Source organism: Leishmania martiniquensis, chromosome 18 (genome assembly GCF_017916325.1).
Source record: "Leishmania martiniquensis isolate LSCM1 chromosome 18, whole genome shotgun sequence".
NCBI lineage: Eukaryota > Euglenozoa > Kinetoplastea > Trypanosomatida > Trypanosomatidae > Leishmania > Leishmania martiniquensis.
Window position 1 is genome coordinate 370,363 of NC_090153.1, and position 18,306 is coordinate 388,668.

The 18,306-nt window shown below is 62.7% G+C and overlaps 5 protein-coding genes across 5 annotated transcripts; all 5 read left to right on the forward strand.

Annotated features, from left to right (window-relative positions):
• Positions 1 to 522: 522 nt before the first annotated feature.
• On the forward strand, positions 523 to 4,020 carry LSCM1_06734 (uncharacterized protein; the record flags this gene model as incomplete). Its single annotated transcript, XM_067324144.1, has 1 exon — positions 523 to 4,020. One exon carries the CDS (start codon positions 523 to 525, stop codon positions 4,018 to 4,020), a length of 3,498 nt encoding a protein of 1,165 aa, XP_067179491.1.
• Positions 4,021 to 4,710: 690 nt separating this feature from the next.
• LSCM1_06735 (uncharacterized protein) lies at positions 4,711 to 5,382 on the forward strand (the record flags this gene model as incomplete). The annotated part of the gene is made up of 1 exon (XM_067324145.1): positions 4,711 to 5,382. One exon carries the CDS (start codon positions 4,711 to 4,713, stop codon positions 5,380 to 5,382), a length of 672 nt encoding a protein of 223 aa, XP_067179492.1.
• Positions 5,383 to 7,812: 2,430 nt separating this feature from the next.
• Positions 7,813 to 10,434, forward strand: LSCM1_06736 (uncharacterized protein; the record flags this gene model as incomplete). The annotated part of the gene is made up of 1 exon (XM_067324146.1): positions 7,813 to 10,434. The coding sequence occupies one exon, from the start codon at positions 7,813 to 7,815 to the stop codon at positions 10,432 to 10,434; it is 2,622 nt and encodes an 873-aa protein (XP_067179493.1).
• A 4,670-nt stretch (positions 10,435 to 15,104) lies between these two features.
• LSCM1_06738 (uncharacterized protein) lies at positions 15,105 to 16,901 on the forward strand (the record flags this gene model as incomplete). The annotated part of the gene is made up of 1 exon (XM_067324147.1): positions 15,105 to 16,901. One exon carries the CDS (start codon positions 15,105 to 15,107, stop codon positions 16,899 to 16,901), a length of 1,797 nt encoding a protein of 598 aa, XP_067179494.1.
• Positions 16,902 to 17,517: 616 nt separating this feature from the next.
• On the forward strand, positions 17,518 to 18,210 carry LSCM1_06739 (uncharacterized protein; the record flags this gene model as incomplete). The annotated part of the gene is made up of 1 exon (XM_067324148.1): positions 17,518 to 18,210. The coding sequence occupies one exon, from the start codon at positions 17,518 to 17,520 to the stop codon at positions 18,208 to 18,210; it is 693 nt and encodes a 230-aa protein (XP_067179495.1).
• Between the last annotated feature and the right edge of the window lie 96 nt (positions 18,211 to 18,306).

An 18,306-nucleotide genomic window follows, 5' to 3' on the forward strand; every position in this document is an offset into this window, starting at 1 on the left:
TGTGGTGGTGACGATCTCTCGCTGTTGCGGAGGAGCAGGTACAGAGGCGTGCTCTGTGTGTGCGTGTGTGTGTGTGGTGTAGGTGTGTGTTGTATGTCCGCGTGTGGGCTTCTATCGGCCGTGCATATCCTCCAGCAAACTTCGGGGAGGGGCATCATTTCTTTGCGGTAGTGCTCGGTGCTGAAGGCGGTCTCTGCGTGCGGCCTTGGTGCGTAGAGGGCGAAGCTCGTGTGGCTGTTGCCGACGACGGCAAGTTGGCCAAGACACCTGCAGCAATGGCTCGGGTGGCAGTGGCGTCGATCCCCTTTTTTTCATCACGCCTCCATCGCTCGCCTGGCGGCCCCTCGTGCTCGCCTTTGCACGTCCTCCACTCTATCCTGCTCATCCGATGCCATCTCCATGTCCCCATCCCCCCCCACCCGACCCCTCGCCTCTATTCCTCCGTGCCCCTCCCATCCTGAGGTAACTGACGGTGCCATCATCTCCTCACCTGTGTGTAGTGTGTGATCTTCTGCTGGCGTTATGGCATCGCACGGGAGCAGCGATGAGGAGGACGAGGATTTCAGCCCCATCATCCCCTCTGCCGCCATCGCTGCCTCTGTGGTAAACGGTGGAGCAACGGCCACCGCGTCCACCTCAGCAACAACCGGCGCCGACCCCTCTTCGCCCGAGTTGAAGAAGGCGAGGAAGGATGAGAGCGGGTCGCACCTCGCGACAACAACGAGCAGCATGGCTGCGTCTCCGTCACCGTCATCATCGCTTTCGACAGGTGCGGGCGACGCGACGGAGAGAGTAGCGGAGACGCCTGCAGCCGCATGGGAGCGATACCTGCGGCAGCAGCTGCCAGGCGCGCCTCTGTATGAACGCAGCTTTCTGCACACTTCGCTACAAGATGCACATGAGGCCTTTACCGCAGCGGCGCCAGCATCTGCGGGTGCCGTGCCTCGTGTGGCGGCGCAGGCAGTGCATGATGTGTGTGTCCATCTGGACTCCCTCGGTGCGCTGATTACCACCGTTGATGCAGCGGGCACGGTTCGTATGTGGCGCAAGCTGCCGCGCGGCGTCCTCTTCATCACGGAGCTGGACAAGGTCTTCCCAGCCGCCCACAGCGCCGCTGCCGGCCATGATTGCCACAGGCGGCAGTATTGGGCGCATGCCTACACGGGGCTGCAGACGCTGGTGTTTGTTTGCGTGGAAGAGGAGGAGCCCAAGGTCGACCCCGATGCAGCCGCGCCCACACACCAGACTATGTCGGGGACAGTGCGGGTGCTTACGCGGCAGATCAACCCGGTCACTCTCACCGTGGAGGCACGTGACTCCTTCAGTTTTCAGGCCCCTCTGCAGCGAGTCGTCTCTGCAGCGGCCGTGGCAGCTGACACGGGGCCGCGCATAGGCGGCAGCGGCCCGAAAGACACGCATGGCAGTCGCCCCCTTCAAGGCGTCACTTGTTGGACCTCTCGCACCTCTCTCGCTTACACTCGGAGGCCAGCCTTCCTGACGCATCAATACGCGCCTCATATCGCCTTTTTCGTCACACTGCCGCCGCCGCCGTCGGCGATGCCGGGAGCGGCGCGCGGTGGGAACGGCGTTGTCCTGTGCCCCTGCTTCGCCTCCGCCACGTCGGCTGGCGGTCGCCCCGATCCTATAGCGGGTGCTGCTCGCAGCTACACGCCGACCCGCCTCAGTGTTGCAGACGCAATTGTGGCGTGCGCGCAGCAAGCACTGGGCCTCGAGCGGACTGGCACCTCTGCATGCGTCCTGGTTGATGCGAGCGGTGTTGTCGACTACTGCACCATCGAGGCGGTCGCCTTCGCTCCGGGTAAGTCCGGAGGGCTGACCCTGAAGGTGATGGCAGGGCTTGCGGCGGTGCCGCCAACGTCGCGCGAGGCGCGTGTGTGGCGCCAGTGGATCCGCTTTGACCGCCGACAGCGCACCGGCTTCTTCAGTCTTGTACGGGACGCTCAGGAGGCGATTCAGGTACGCGGAGAGGGCAAGAAGTCAACGACGGCAGCCAAGGCTGCTGGCGCGATCGCTGCGGCAGATGTGCAGGTGCTGCCAGCAACCGTGCAACTCACGCCGGATGGTCGGCACGTCTTGGTGTGGAGCTTCCGGCTTCGACGGGCGACAGCGGCGTCGGCAGCAACGTTGCCGCGGCCCAGCTCCCACATCCCTTCCGCGAGCCGCTGCTACGATGTGACCGTCGAGTCATGCCTGCATCTGTTAGAGTTCGCCACTGGCATGTGTATCGGCAAACACGCGGAGCCCGTCGGCGTCTTTTCCGCCAGAGAGGACCTCACATTTCGGCCGGCGGAGTGGGCGGAGTACATTCAGCTCCGCAGCCGCCTTTTGGCGGTGCGTCTCCACGCCGAGCCGTCGTCAGCGGCCAGCAATCAGTTCTACGTCATGATGCCTGAGTTGCTGCTAGCGCAGCTTCTTGGCGTCGGCGCCGTGCTGCACGAGGCAGCTGAGGTGGCAAGGGCAGAAGTTGGCGGGCGCGTGGTTTATGTGTACGAGGTGAGCATCGAGGCAGCAGCGTCATCGCCGACCACCACACAGTCTACTGCCATCATACGGCGGCTGCCACACGAACCGGGTGAGTGGGAGGCGGTGGTCCGGTGGGGTGCGGATCACCCACAGCCCATATCGTACCCTAGCGCCACCGATCTCGGGAAAGACGAGCGCTGGAGCTGGCTGGTCACCTCGCAGACTACAGCGGGGGTGTTGCACCTCCTCTCCCCTAACGAGCGCACGCCGGGTGTCGAGGAAAGCAACTGCACTCGGCACGAGGCCCTCAGCCGCGTGCAGGGGGTGGCCAGGATGCCCCCGAGCCTGGCGATCTGCCGCGCACCGCTGTTGTTTCTACGTCGCTCGGTGACCATATCACAGGACTTGAAGAGCTTAATCGCTGCCTCCCCTGTCGGTGCTGCCTTAGGGGCGGAAGCGCGCAATCAGCTCTTCGTGACCCTCAGTGCTCATGGAGCGGTCGGCGGGACGACCTCGGGCGAGGCTCTGCTATTCTCTACAAGCCTGGACGTCTCCTCAGCGGCTCTGTTGGTGTACTCCAGCGAGCCGCCGTGGGGCAGTGCCGCCTTGGGGCGAGTCCTGTCCGAAGCCCAGGCGTTGCAGGCCAAGGATCAGCTCACTGGCGAAGAACGCCAGCTTCAGGAACAGCTGCAGCAGGAAAGCTGGGTCGACGCGCTCCGCGAGCTACGCCGAGGGCGCGACGACGCGTGCGGAACACTCCTGCTGGCTACTGTGGCCCCGGAGAACGCAGGCACTGCAGCGGCACCCAGAGGCGCAAGGGAGGCCACCCCCACAAGCCTACGCGCCTCTGCGGGTGTGACCAGCAACACCAGCGATGGTGTGGTGCAGCCAAAGAGCGCCGCCGAGGCGACTGCGACGAGTTTGGTGACAGTTGCGACCCCGCGGGAGGGAGCACCCATAACGGACGAAGAAGCCGCAGTGCGCACTCTGCTAAAGGACATCCTCTCGCCACCCAGTGCGTCCTCACCGCCTGTTATGCTCGTGCACGTGCGCGGCTACGGCCCCATTCGAGTGCACCTGCTCCCCAGCATTGCGCCGCTGGCGACAGACAACTTTGTGCGCCTGGCACGGCGCGGCTATTACAACCGGCTTACCTTCCACCGGGTCATTCCAGCCGCAATTGTGCAAGGCGGATGCCCGCGTGGTGACGGAACCGGCGGTGAGAGTGCCTTCGCTGAAGGGGCGCCGTTCATCGACGAGGGCTTGGCGCTCTTCCCTTTCTTTTCCCACACAGCAGACCCGCTGTGCTGCTGGCTGTGTATGGCAAACGTGGGGCCCAATACGAACGGGTCGCAGTTCTTCTTCACTGTTCCCGGCGGCGAGGCCATGCCGTGGCTGAACGGGCGCCACACCGTCTTTGGGTACGCGGTTGATGGACTTGACGTGGTGCGCGCCATGAGCATGGTCGCGCGCGACGAGGAGGACAAGCCACTCTCACCTATCGTGATCGAGCGGGTGGATGTTCTGTCTGTGTAGAGGCTGCCGTCATCGCCTGCCGCAGGAAGAGGTGCACTTCGCCAACTGCTCGCGCGCGCGTGCGGGTTGGGACACTGATACTGCCCCCATGGAGCGGCTTTGCCGCCGTGCACGCACTAGCGCGCGAACGCAACGTGGACATGAAAAAGCTGAAAGTGGAGAAGTGGACATTGAGGGCACCACAGGAGACGAAATCGAGGGACAGAAGAGAGCGGTGGCGCCCAGCACACGCCGGCACTCAGCGCATGTTGCCGTGCCGTCAGGACGCGTCACTTTACGTGCACAGGCGGGCGGGGGGGCTCTGCGCATCGTGATTTGCGTTCTTCTCCCGCTTCATTTTCTTTCTTTCGAAACGTGTCGCTTCACCCCTCACCGTCCTCCTCCCTCTCCCTCTCGCGTGCGCCCGTGCACGCATGTGCACATCCCCTGCTCCATTGGTTTGGTGTCGGCGCCTCATGTGCGTCGCACGCCTCGTCTTCTACGTCTTTCCCCTTTCGCTCATGAGGAACACGCGCAAGCGCATCCACACACGAGTCTACACGCACGTATACTCTCACAGTCTCGGATCTTTTGTTCTGTCCTCGAAGGTCTCGGCTGCGACTCCGCTCCACCATCCTCGGCCTCGAGCACGCGCACATACACCCATCACGCACACACACACAGAGAAAGAGGGGGAGGGAAAGTACCGTCATGTCCATGAAGCGGCAACTGCTGAAGATCATTATACTGGGCGACAGCGGCGTCGGTAAAACGTCGCTAATGCATCAATACGTCAACCGCGTATTCGACAGTCGCTACAAAGCCACCATCGGCGCTGACTTCCTTTCAAAGGACGTGGAGGTGAATGGGAGTGTGGTGACGCTGCAGATATGGGACACCGCCGGGCAGGAGCGCTTTCAGTCGCTTGGCTCCGCTTTCTACCGCGGCGCCGACGCCTGCATCCTTGTCTTCGACGTGACGCAGCAGGAGTCGTTTGCGCACGTTGGCTCGTGGCTGGAGGAGTTCAGCATCCAGGCAGGTCGCCGTGACAGCGTGTTGGTGGGTAACAAGACAGACCTCGAGGATCGGCGCCAGGTGGCCACTAAGACCGTGCAGGCGTGGTGCGCGAAGCAGAACGCGGGGGCAGCTAATGCGCACAACAGTGCTGGGGCCGGTGCGGGCGATAGTGCGACGTCGGAGATGAAGTACTTCGAGGCATCCGCAAAGGAGAACACCGGCGTTGAGGAAGCCTTTCGCGCGGTGGCGCAGCTTGCGCTAGCCAAGAAAGCAACGGTCGAAGAGACAACACCAATGCCACAGACGGTGAACCTGAGCCAATCGCAGCCCGCACCAACAAGCAGCTCCTCTGCCTGCAGCTGTTAGGGCGTAAGGGCATGCAAAGGTGGGGGAGAGGGGTGAGGAAGAGGGAAAAGGGAAGCAGCTAGGCTGGGGTCGCGGCGGGTGAGCACGTCTGCTGCATGCCTGTGTATCCGTGCGTGTGTCTGTGTGTAGTGAGAGGGATCGCAATGCCCTCCCTTTCCACCTCGCCTCCCTTTTCCTCCCCCCACTTCCGATGTCTGAGTTGGCGTCCTCTATTCTCCCGTACGTTTTGTCTTGTGTTGAATTTTTCAATTTACGTTTCTTTTTTGTTCGGCTCCTCGCCCCTCACATGTGTGCGTTGCCTTCTCCCTGTGCTGTCTTTTCTTTCACCGCCTCCTCCGTCGCAAGACGGCGACTCCCCTCCTCCTCCCCTCTCTCCCCCCGTCTCCTCTCCCTTCCTCAAGCACTCTTCGTGTGGTCATCACCATCACTCATACTGTGCGGCTGTACGCCGTGACGATGTGCGCGAAGCGGTGCTGCTCAAGAGTCAGAGTGCGAGGCGGGGACGAGGTACGAGTGAGGAAGTTCCCGAGGGAGATGGGTCACCGAGTGGCATGAGCATTTCTTTTCCGTCTCCTCCCCCCCACCTTCCTCCCTCTCTCTCTCTTTCCCTCTCTGAGTGGCTTCGCCCTGTGGCGGGGCCACTTTCTGTTGCTGCGCTTTGATGGTGCTTGTCGAGGGCTTCGGCGAGCCTAGTGCGCGAGGCGAGGTACCCGTTCGCTTCGGTGGCGATGCTGCAGGTGTGCTTGTATGGATGCGGTGGACGTTTACAAGGGAAGTTGGGTTTACACGGAGGCTCATTGGGCGCCGTATGCAACGTTGGAGAAAAGATGAAGGGAGGAAGAGAAGTGGGGGGAGCCACAAGTCACTCGCATCGAATTCAAGCGTGCCCGCGCGTGCGGCTGTAGCAACAGCCTTTATGCGCACTCCTCATCCCTCTTCAATACCCCCTGTGCTGCCACGAGTCTCTTTCACGATCATACGCACGGACTCACAGCGCCCGCCGCTCTGTCTTCGGTATCACTCCTTGCCCTCGCTCTTTCTCTAGCCTTGGCCCTGTTTGGCGGCTTCCCTCCCCCTACTCCTCCAACTCCGCCGGCCCCCCCCTCCCGCTCTTCCTCCCGTCGAGCGTGCGCGGGCCGGTCCGCACCTGTGAGTGTCCCAGTGGTTCCATAACCCTCTTTGATTTGTTTACCGCTGTCTCGGCCTGTGTCGCCGGTGTGTGTGTGTGTATATGTTTCACTTTCGATTTGTCGCCGATGTGTCGTCTCTGTCTGTGTCTGTCTGTCCCCCTTCGCTGTCGCTCACCTCTGCCCAGGGAAGGAGGGGAATAGGGAAGCATTCACTCGGAAAGAGAAGTCTGTACGCCTCCCCTTCCTCTCTCCATCCCCTCCCCAACGCGCACACGCAAAAAAAAAGCACTTCCGCTCTCGTGGTGCCCGCTCGCCATGACAGCGCTCGCCCTCCCCCCCCCCGACCCCACCCCTCGCACCCTTCCGGCCACCACTACCACTTCCGCCCATCTCTCCCCTCTCAGGTGAGTGCATCTGAGTGTCGCACGCGCGCGTGCCGGCGTCACGTATCTATGCCGCTGACGGTGAAGAAGGCCGCCACGTCGAGAAGAAAAAGAGGCCGGCGAGCATATGTGCCCCCTTTCCTTCACCTGGCACGTCCACCGTCTCCTCGTACGTCTCCCTGGTGACAGATTCGCTTCCCTGTGTGCCTTTGTGTCACGGAGGAGCTGAATGCTTGGGTTACAATGCCGTCGTCTCCCCATTCCACCCACTGAGTCCCCCTCGCGATTCCCCTCCCCTCCCCCCTCCTCTCACTCTTTCCGACCATCTCTCTCACGGCCGCACATACGCGCACCAAAGGGGGGAAGCGCAGTACGTGTAGGATTTGAACACGTGTACGAGACAGGACGCCACTGTTCAAGTCACGGAGGAGGGCGGTGCAGCGCACACAAGACGCCAACGTCTGCCGCTGACTGTTACTCTCCCTCCCTCCCTCCCTTTTTTTGTTTCGCTTCACTTGTTGCTGCTCTTTTCTGCACTGTGTCGAAGGTTCACAAGCGGCGGTGGTTCTCGGCCCCCCTTCCTCTCTCTCTCCTTTGCATCGCGCCCACGCCCGCGTGCGCACGCAGCGTTTCATTCGGATACGCACGCCCTCCACCTGACCCCCGTCAATCATCGGCCAGACACAGCGGGATCGGGCCAGCAAACACGTGCACGAAGATAGCCCTCTCTGTCTTCCTCAACCTCGCTGCGTGTACGTTCGCGTGCTTGTGCGTCTGTCTGTCTGTCTGTCTGTGTGGGTATATACATCTATGCATATATATATATATATACTGCCATCCTCTCCGTGTATCCACCAGCCCCTTTGTCACCCGTGTCGTCTGCCTTCCCCAACTCACCTCCATCCTCTCTTCACCTAATGTTCCAGTATGAGGACCTCATGTGGCTCATCAGCTTCCCGCTGGTGTGCGCCATCATGCTCTGGTTCTCGCTCGATCTTGCTGTGCTGGTGCGAGTCGGCAGTGGCCGTCGAAGACGCGCCAACGCGCGTCGCGCCATCGAGAGGCTCATCATGAAGAGTCCCGTGTTAACGACGGCGTCGGTGGTACAGTCACCGTCACTTGTCTCTACTCCCAACACCGATCGCCCCTCTCGACGACTTTGCGGCAGCGTCTGGTCAGAGAACGCAGCCGCGGGCGGATACAGTGGCAGCAGTGGCCAGGAGGAAGGGCATGGAGGACAGCTTCGCGCGTCATCATCAGGGGCGGCTGGCACGGCAGCAGTGGGAGCAACCCCACGCCATCTGCAGCGCGTTCGGCAGGTGGTGGTTCCTGCGGCACTCCGCATTGCTACGCGGGCTGTGGTGCGCCGAGCCGTTGTTCTGGTTGGCGGCGATTTTGCGCGCTCACCGCGGATGCAGTACCACGCGGCGAGTCTGGCGCGCAGCGGGCTGTTCGACGAGGTGCTGCTGATCGGCCTCAATTGTGGAAATCAGCTTAGCGAGGACCTCATGATGAGCGGGGAGCCGCAGCCCGAGCGCTTTGTCACCTGGGATGACGCAGCCGCACCGGAAAATATGGAGCACGTCGTGTACGACGTGCAGGTTCGGCTGGAATCTCCAGAACTGCGGCCGGGGTGCGGCTGTATTGTGTCGACCCGGTATTTGGCAGCACCACCGTCGCCACCCGAGTGGCTGCAGACGGCGTTCCCCCTGATCTCCCTGCATTGGGTGGTCTGCACCCTGTACCGTGTCGTGGCGCTCACCGGCCTCTTTGCCCTTCAAACCATGTGCGCCACGGCCACCCGCATCAACGAGCATGGCCAGCTCTTAGTCACAGACCTCATCCTCATTCAGACACCGCCGGCAGTCCCCTTTGTCCTCCTCGTCAAGTACTTTGTGTGTCCCTTGGCGTTTGTGTACAACATGCTACTCTACTACGGCGTGGTCGTGCCAGCCGCCTGGATGCACCCAGGCGCGATGCGGGATGTACGACAGCAATGCCGGTTGCAGTCTCTGCGCTTTTCCGGCGCGGTGGACCCCTCAGCCAAGGTTCGCCGCAGCCCGTTTTCGACCCTGCACGGACTCATGCGGGCGTCGCTCTCGGGCCCGCGCAGCTTAGTTCTCTACCCCGTCATCGTGGTGGACTGGCACAACTTCGGCCATACCATACTCAAGCAGAACCACCGGCCCACCACGGTGGTGCAGCTCTACAAGCTATTCGAGACGCACCTGTGTGCCGGTCACGTCAATGTGACGGTGAGTCAGGCGATGCGCCGCGCTCTGGAGTGTGTGTACCCATGGCTGCGGAGCGGGCCCGCCATCGCCGAGGCGGCGCAGCTGCAGCATCCTGGTAACGGTACTGCGCCTGCCTCTGCAAGCTCGCAGGCCAAGGCACCACTGCCCCAGACAGTCGCATCGCCGAGTGCAGTGACGGTGCTGTACGACGTAGCGCCCTCCTTCTTCCGCCCGGTGCAGCGGAGCCTCTGTGTCCGAGCGGTGCTGGAGCGCCTTCTGCAGCGGAACCACACCGTCCACCTGTCGCCTTCCCACAAGTTCGCTTCCACTTCCGCGAGCACCAGCGCGAATGGCTCCGCCTATGCCCTCGTAGGCAGGGAGGACCTGGAGGAGATGGGGTGGGGAATCGCGGGGCCGCCGCCATGGGTGTACGCGGACGCTGCGGCAGAGCCGCCAGCCGTCTCTGCCCTCAGTACTCCCGCAGCCGCACCAGCGACAATGTCGGCAGCGTCGCGGCGAGGCATCATGGTTGTCGGGTCAACCAGCTGGACGGAGGACGACGATTACTCGGTGCTCATCCAAGCCCTTCAGCGACTAGACCACCGCCTTCGCCACGAGGTGCATTATGGAGGTGCCAGCAGTGGTGTTAGCAGTTGGGCCAGCGGCGGGCCTGCCGATCTGTGGGTGCTGATAACTGGAAAGGGAGCAGCCCGCCAACGCTTCGAGGATGCCGTGCGCTCCGCCAAGCTGTCACCGCACGTGGTGGTGAGCACATACTACGCGCAGTCCTATCAGGAGTACAGCCTGCTGCTCGGCGCCGCCGACGTCGGCCTCTGTCTGCACTTCTCCTCCAGTGGACTGGACCTCCCCATGAAGGGAGTGGACATGGTGGGGGCAGGGCTGCCCATCATCGCCATGCCGTACCTCGCCATTGGCGAGCTCATTGGCAATGTAACTCGGGTGCTGGCAACGGAGGCAGCGCGGTTGCGCGTCCGTGCGGCGGACACTCAGGGGCCCTCACAGGTCAGCAGCGGCTGCGCGAAGGCCGTGCATCCGACCCTGCAAGAGTGCGAGCGAGGCTGGTTGTTCCAAAGCAGCGCCGATCTCGCGTTCTTGCTGAGCAGCTTTTTAGGCCTGCCCTCCACCAGTGAGAAGGTCGGCGACGGCGTTGGTGGCCTATCACGGTCGCCACCGACACCCCTGCCGGTGATGAAGCGGCGAGCCTACGAGGCAAGACTGCGCGCGCATACGTGGGACGAGAACTGGAGGCACGTGCTCCTCCCAGTACTGAAGCAAGTGGTTTAGCGCTGTATCGATGCGCATACACGCGCGTGGAGTGATGGGAGAGGGCAAGCGCAAATGTTGCGATTACGAGAGGGGAAGGGGAGGGTGCTCGCCACGCTGATGTTCACAGGAGTGGGCTACGGCAGCTCCCCCCTTCCCTCCCTCCTCCCCTTCCCATCATTACAGGCTTGTTTGGAGACTCTTGTCTACACATAGCAACGCTGATCTGTTCGCCGCACGGCGTCGGTGCGAGTTCTCAGACGCGGTCTCTGCGTATCCTCTTGCTGCATGAGTGGTCTGCATGTATATGAGCGGAGTGGGGCAGGCGCAAGTGGGGAGGGGTGGGGGGCTGCAGACTGCCCGCAAGACGTATCGCATAGAAAGAGGGAGGGAGAGACACTCAAGCAGAGGATGGCTGTCCTCCACCGCCACCCCTCACGCGCCCACAGTCCCTTGGAATGCTAGGCTGCCGTTTCTGAAGTGTGCGCGTTACCACTGAGCACCTCTCACAGTCTGCCGCTGCCTCGTACTTCGATCCAATACGCCCCCCCCTCCCCTAACACACACACACACGCACCCTACCCTCCTCCCGCCGCCGCCGCCCTGCACTGAAAGGTTCATTCACCGTCCGCACCGCACCCCCCTTCCCCCCCTCCCCCTCCTCCTAGCAGTCCCGTGGAGGGAGAGGTGCGGGAGAACAGCAGCAGCCGCATACGCCTGAAAAGGTGAAATCATCAGCATGTCCACAGGAACGCGGCGTGTCTTGACTGTGTCAGCCCTGCCGTACTCTCTAACAGCACGGCTTCGTCGTGGCCCGTATGCGTTGTGGATCGAAGTGGCTGGGCGCACTCAGTCCGGAGACAGGCGGTGCGCTCATCATCATCAATGGTGCCTCATCTCCTCCATGGCGCCGGAAGCGCCACGGGCTTTTGCATCCACGCACACACAGCGGGAATGGACTGCCGTGAAGGGGGCAGTAGGTTGCGCCCAGGCATCCGCTGGTGCCGCAAGAACCGCAGTGGGTACGCCGGTCAGTAGCGAGACTGCCTGCCACAGCGAGGAGGGTAGCCTAGACGCAGGGGCGCGAGTGAACACTGCTGCACAACCGTCGGCGCCCGAAGCAGCCCACCCCTACTCCGTCCGTGCTTACCGGGCACGGCTCATGGGCGGCAACTACTCGTCCCTGCGCGAGCTGACGCGCGCCGCCTATGCGCCAGCTCCTCTGAAGGTGCTGACAGACCTGCTGCAGCTATCCGTGAGCCACCGCGAGCTCCCCTCAAGCTCCTTCTCTGCGGCCTATTCGTGTGCGCCCGCCGCACCGCTTGCTCAGTCGGGTGCGCAAAATGCGCTCAGCAGAGCGCGCGACATTCAGCATGTGCTGCACTCAGCATTGATGGAGGTGCGAGATACGGTGCTCGCGGCCCAGACGGTAGGCGATATGAAAAGCCACTCGGCCTTGGAGGAGCTGCTCGCTCAGCTGGAAGCCCTTGCCAACGCGGTGGACACCTGCGTTCGTGCACCTGAGCACACGGCTCCTTCTCCATCTGCGACCACCGCCCCAGTCCCACTGTTGGCGGCATCACCTGCGTGGGCAATGCCGGTTGCCGCGCAGTCCGCCCTATTGCACGGACTTCTCCGACTCGCCAGCGCCGCCGGGTCTCGTCTGCTTGCCCTGACCACCTTGGGCGACCTCCTCTCACTGCAGGAATGGCAGCTGCGTCGTACCTCAGCGCGGCACGGAAGCGTTCAGCACCGCAGTGGCGATGAAGGCAAGGAAAGGGATGGAGACGAGGAAGGCAGCAGCTTCAGCCTGGATGACGCTGTCGCGCTTGTCGATGCGGCAGCGCAGCAGTATGTCGAGCCAGTCACGGCGCAGGATCACCTGTGTGCCATGCAGGCGTGCGCCAAGGAGCATAATCGTGACTTTGGTGCGGCTCTCAGCCTCTACCACCGCTTCGTGCAGCACGCCGAGGCTGGCCGCTTCGCTGCGACGGCAGATGACTTTACTCATGCACTGGTCGCCCTCGCGCACAGCAGTCGCACGACTACCGACTTCATGGAGCTGCGAGCGTTACTTGGAGAGAGCGAAGCGGCGGCGGTCGTGCCTGTAAGCGTGCCCCTGTACACGGCCCTCATCGACGCAGCGAGCCGCGCTGTTGAGGAGCCGCAGCGAATGGCCATTGCCTTGGCCATGTATCGACGTCTCCGTGATGGAGGACTGACGCCGACATCGGACACATACGCAGCGCTGATCGCCTGCTGCGCCTCAAGCCGCGAGCCAACACGCGCGTTTGCCTTCTACCACGAGGCGCGACAGGTCTGTGGGGTGGCACGCTTTACGCCCCAAGTGTACACAAACCTTCTGCTGTCATACACGTCTGCCGGCTACGGCGCCGATGCGCGCAGGACGCTCGACGTGCTGGTGGAGGCTGGCGCCCCGCTCTCTCGCGGCAGCTTCCATGCCGTCCTTGCTGGTGCCGTGACGGTACGGGAAGCGCAAGAAGTTGTCGAGCTCATGACGGAGCGCTATCACATCGCCCCCACACCACACACCTACGCCTATGTCGTGCAAGCTGTGGCGAGGTCGCCAGCCGGGGTATCCACAGCGCTGCAGCTGTTTGACCTGCACGAGGACGTAATGCGGGCACTCGAGCGTATGGTGGGTGTGGCAGAGCGCTCGCGTGGTGGGCGTGGTAGCAGCGTGGCATCGATCGCCGGCGGGCAGACGATGAGCTCGTCAGCGGATGGCGTGGCGCTGGAGCCAATACTGCTGGAACGCTACCCACTGTACGTGCGGGCGATGGAGCAGGCCCTCATGCGGCTGCGCGTCGACTTCAGCACGGACACGCGCCTGAGGCCGTATCTGATGCCGCTCATCCGCATTGCCCAAAAGCGCATGAACGCCTTCACTGGAATGTCACCGCAGTCGCCTACGCATATCCCTGACAAGGAGCGTCTCTGCATCGCCGTCCTGGCAGCCGACGTGCTTGCCAACGTGGACGAGTGGGTGCTGCCGCTTCTTTCGCACTACTCTGTTCTGGTCATTTCCTATTCCGCTCTTGTGTCGCTGCAGAGTGGAGGTGGGCGCCGCGTCGACGGCGCCATGCCCAAAGGTGCCCAGGCGGGCCGGTACGACATTGTCTGGCAAGAGACGGCAGGAGGACAAGAATTCGATGCAGTGGTGGAGCACCGTCGGCGTCGCCTTGCACGCTTTCTGGAGCAGTACAAGGACGTGATTCATCTCGTGTCACTAGAAGAGGAGCTGCGCTGGAGCCGCGAAACACGCCGATACGGGGTTGGGGTGACGGACCTGTTCGCGCGCGCAGCCGTGACGGCGCTGCATCTCGCGCGGCACGACAGTCCTCGTAGCGGCGGCAGCGTGTACGCACAGTACCCCAACGCCTCCGTTGTGCTGGTGTCTACGGACTACCATCGGTGCGGCAGGTACGTGGTGGCGCTGAAGCAAGCGTATGCTGACCGAACGAAAGGCGGCGCTGCGGCCGTGAGGCCGCTGGAGAGCGCGCCTGGGCTGAGAGCGGCACTGCGTCGAGTGTCCTACCACAACCCGCGAACGAACCCAAACTGGGTTCAGCCCACCCTAGCCATCGCGTCCGAGGAGGAGGCGGAGGAGAAGCTGAGGAGTGAAGTAGGCAGCAGGAGGCACGGTTCTGTCAAGCCTGCAACTGCCATGAGCGAGACGCGCATCAGAGGAGAGGACAAGATCAAAGAAGGTGCGGCGAGTGATGCGGCGGCTTTGGCCGGCAACGATTTCGGCCTCGGTGGCAACGGTCCCTGGTCAGCGTGTCGTACCTCCGCACTCGACGCTGAGGGAGCCAAGCAACTTTACCAAAAGTCACTGCGACTGGCGTCTGCTCCGGAAGAGGAGGAGGAGGCTGCGCTGGGCGACGGCAGCCCGAGGAGATGGGCGAACAGCGCCAGTGTGAACTTGAGTATCGCGGTGGGCGAAACAGAGGCGCCGCCGCCGCAGCTGCTGCGATCCATCGAGCTTTCGCCGGCATCGTCGACGTTGTCTGCAGCCCCTACTTTGCCTCTGCCGGCCTCACCCGCCAGCGCGAACTCCGAAGACAGCCTCGACGCACTCCTCCTCATGTCACTCTTGAAGGACGAATGACGCTATGAGCAGTTTCTCCTCTGCACGGGTGAGCGAGACAGAAGGAGCAGTGGCGTACGTGATGCGCTCGGAGGGAGGGAGGGAGGGAAGGGGGTGCGAGAGGCGTTGGCCATGCCACCTTCCCCCTTTTTTGGAGGCGTGCCGGCGCGTGCGCGGGGCGGCCCTGTATTTTCTAAGGAAACATTTATGCTCTCGAGGGCGTATCCGGTCCCTGCGCCTGTCACACACACAGAGAGAGAGCGGAAGGGCGGGCGAAGTCTGTGAGGTGCGTCTGTCGTTTGCCGAGCGTCTGCTCCATCTCAACGAACTTAGTGCAGTTTGCCGTCGTCTCGCTTCCCCTTCATCCGGCTCACCTCCTCCCCTCCCCTCCCCTCTTTTACGCTCCCTTCCCTTTTTTTTGGCGCTGACATCGGTCACCGCGATGCATTTGTTTGGCGGCATGACGCGCACATCACTACGCACGCACGCACAGGTACAGCGGAAAGAGCCGTCCTTTTTTGTTTTTTTTCGGCCGAAAGCCGTCTCTGCCTCCTCCCCCCTCTCTCCCTCGCCCCTTGCGATGACGTCCGTGCAATGTGTCACCAGTACAGGTTCGCGGAGCGACAGGGAGCCCACGGCGCTTCGGCTGATGGCAGCTTCACTACCAGCTCCGCCTCTCGTCGCGCTTGCCTTCAGCCATGACGGCACGCGAGCAGCCTACGCCGTGCGTCGCGGAAAGGCGCTTCGACACGGTGGCAAGCACGAGGATGCGTGCTGTATCTTCATCGCCAGCACAAACGCCCCAGTGCCCTCTGCATCCAGCAATTCCAGCGCGCCCGGCGCCGCTGTCGCTCCATTTGCCCAGTGGACGGTGCTGCAAGTTCTCGCCAGCAGTCACGATGCACCCATCACCGCGCTGGGGTGGTGCCGACGCACAGGTGCCCTTCTCTCCGTAAGCGCAGACCGCAGCGCGTGTGTCTGGGTGCCGCGCTCGGATGCCGATGCGGCACAAGCGGCGTTGCAAACGTCAAACGAAGAAGGATTCGGTACTGCCTCTGTTGAGTGTGGAAGCGCGTGCCCTTCTTCAAGTAACGCCGCGGATGCTCCGTTCTGTGCGGTGCCGCAGCTCGTCATGCTAAGCGCTGACGTGCGTCTGTGCCCGACGTGTGTGGCTTGGAGCGCGGAAGGGACGAAGCTCTGTATTGGCACCGCTGGCGGCACTGTAGCCGTGGGGCGCTACGACCCGCAGCAGAAGTGGTGGATCTGCCGACTCCTCGACGAGGACCGCTGCACCTCGCATGTTGGCCCGTCCGTCGAGACAGCGGCGCCATCACCGACGCGCGCGTCCTCTGTGACGGCGCTGGCAGCGCATCCCGTCGACAACACAAGGATTGCCGTAGCGCGCCTCGATGGCACAGTGCAGGTCCTCTCTACCTACAGTAAGAGCGTCGATGGGGTGCTGGAGAGCTCGGGAGAAGGTGTGAGGATCGGCAGCGCCGGCGCCACGGCGAAGCCGTTCAGCCACGTGTACCTATCGCATCTCCTATCTTGCTGGGTGTACGGGCTGGCGTGGAGCCCGTCTGGGCAGCAGCTGGCTGTGGTGGGGCATGACAGCGCTCTCCACGTGTGGAGCTGGGGCCCTGCACGATCCCCATCGCCATCGTCGCACAGCATGGAGCCGGGCGGTCATGGCAAACGTGAGGCGGTGCACACGGCGATTTTGCTTTCTCAACTGCCGCTGCTGCGGTGCGAGTTCGTTTCGGAGGACGTACTTGTGGCAGTCGGGTTCGAAGGGGGTCTGCACGCCTTCGAAGCGGCCCCAGGGCCGGTACAGCGAGGCATCGAGAGGCAACGAACGTGGCAGCTGGTACCGCAGCACGCGGCTGCGCAACGGGCAGGCAGCACGCAGAGCGCAGTGGGCGCGTTGGCGCATCTGCCGCGTGGTGAAGCGGCATCAGTAGCTGCCAGCGACAGAGGGAGGAGCCTAGTCGCCTCCGGGGAGCAGAAAACTGATGCTGCTGCACATAAAGGCATCGTGGTCGTTGTGGTGCAGCGGCAGCTAGCGCCGATCGTGGACGCACCGCAAGTCGCCTTTGGGGGATCGCTGCTGACCAAGTCAGCGCGTAAGCAGGCATTCGACCTGTTCGAACAAGGCAACGCCACGGCAGCATCTGCGGCAGCGGAGGACGCAGCGGACTCGTCCATGCGGCAACACATTACCGAGCTCCCCACACACACTTCACCTATTAATTTGCTAGTGCGCGTCCCTTCGAGCGAGGAGGCCGCTGCAGCGGATTCCGTGGACGCCACATTCGTGTCAGCCGGGCACGACGGTCGCGTGCATCTCTGGCGTGTGTACCACATGGCCCTCGCTTGAATTAGCGGTGCGCGTCTCCGGTGTTGAGTGAGCAAGGTTGCGGGCGCGTCCCTCTGAAGGAAAGAGAGGGGGATATGGGGAAGACGATCGCGCGCCACTCCGCCGGTGCCCACTCGCCACCACTGTGCGAATCTTTTTAACTCGCCTGATTTTTTTTGGGGGGGGAGGGCATCCGCTACAGCACACACACACACAGAGACACACACCTATGCACGTACACTTTCGTGCCTCTGCGGCAGGCTCCTCTGCAAGGAGCGTGAAAGGGGCTCTAAGCTACGAGCTCGGGTCAGGTGTCATGTGTGTCACCGTGTTGTTGCCTCCTACCGCCCTCTTCCCTCCCTGTCATTCCCCGGACCCTTAGGGCGGCCCCGCGGGCGCGACCAAAGGCCGCTCAGGCGCGCGTATACACACGCGCGCACACAATCGCGTGCACACCCCTCCCCCCAAGCCATCGTTCCTTTGAAGTTGCGTCACCGCTTAGTCAGCGGCATTACGGAAGGGTCGACCGCAGTGCACGGCCAATTCGCTCCCCCTACTCTCTCACACAGGCACACAAGCACAGAAATATCGTCTCGCCTTTCCCTCGACGTGTGTGTATGTGTGTGCCTGTACAGTCATGGAATATGCGAATGGGCCGGCGGCAGGTCAAGCGGCTGCCGCAGCGGCAACGACGCCATCGCCCTCCCCGCAAGTGCGCTTCAAGGCGCAGGTCTTGAAACTGGGCACGGACGGCAGCAGCCTTCCCAGGCTCGTTGTGGTGACAGACACGTACATCTACGTTTGCGTGCCCTCGGGGGGTATAACTCGCATCATTGCGGTGTGCCGCATCGGGCGCGTGACGCTGAGCCAACACGAGGTCGCTGAGGCGTCGAAAGATGGAGCCGTTGCCGGTGGCAGCGGAAGCCGTGGCCCCACCGCGCCGTCGGTGAGCCCGCACAGGGGGAAGCCTATCTCGGCATTCAATTCTGTCTTCACAGTTGGCGGCGGCACCTCAGGCAGGACGGAAGTGAAAACACTGCTCTCAGGTCGCACGGACTGCGCAGAGGACGACATTGGTGGGACTTCAGAGGGTAGTAGTCCCGGTGCATCGGTGGCATCATCGTCATTCCAAGGCTCAACCTTCGCGGCTACCGAGTCGAGAGGCGAAGCGTCGGCAACTGCAGCAGCCGTGAGGTGGCTCACTATCGTCACTCTCGGCCTTACCCAAGAGGCCACGCTTGCCTTGCAGTTTTGCAGCGCCGTCGACGGAGAAGACTTTGTCGCGGCTCTGCGCAAGGGTGTCGCACATGTCAACAGCAGCGGTGTTTAACCTACCTGGTGAGGAGGGTCCTTAGACGCAGCTGGGCGGCCACTGTCGTCGCTACCCGCGTGTTGTGTGGGTAACATCGTGCCTCAAGTGCTGAAG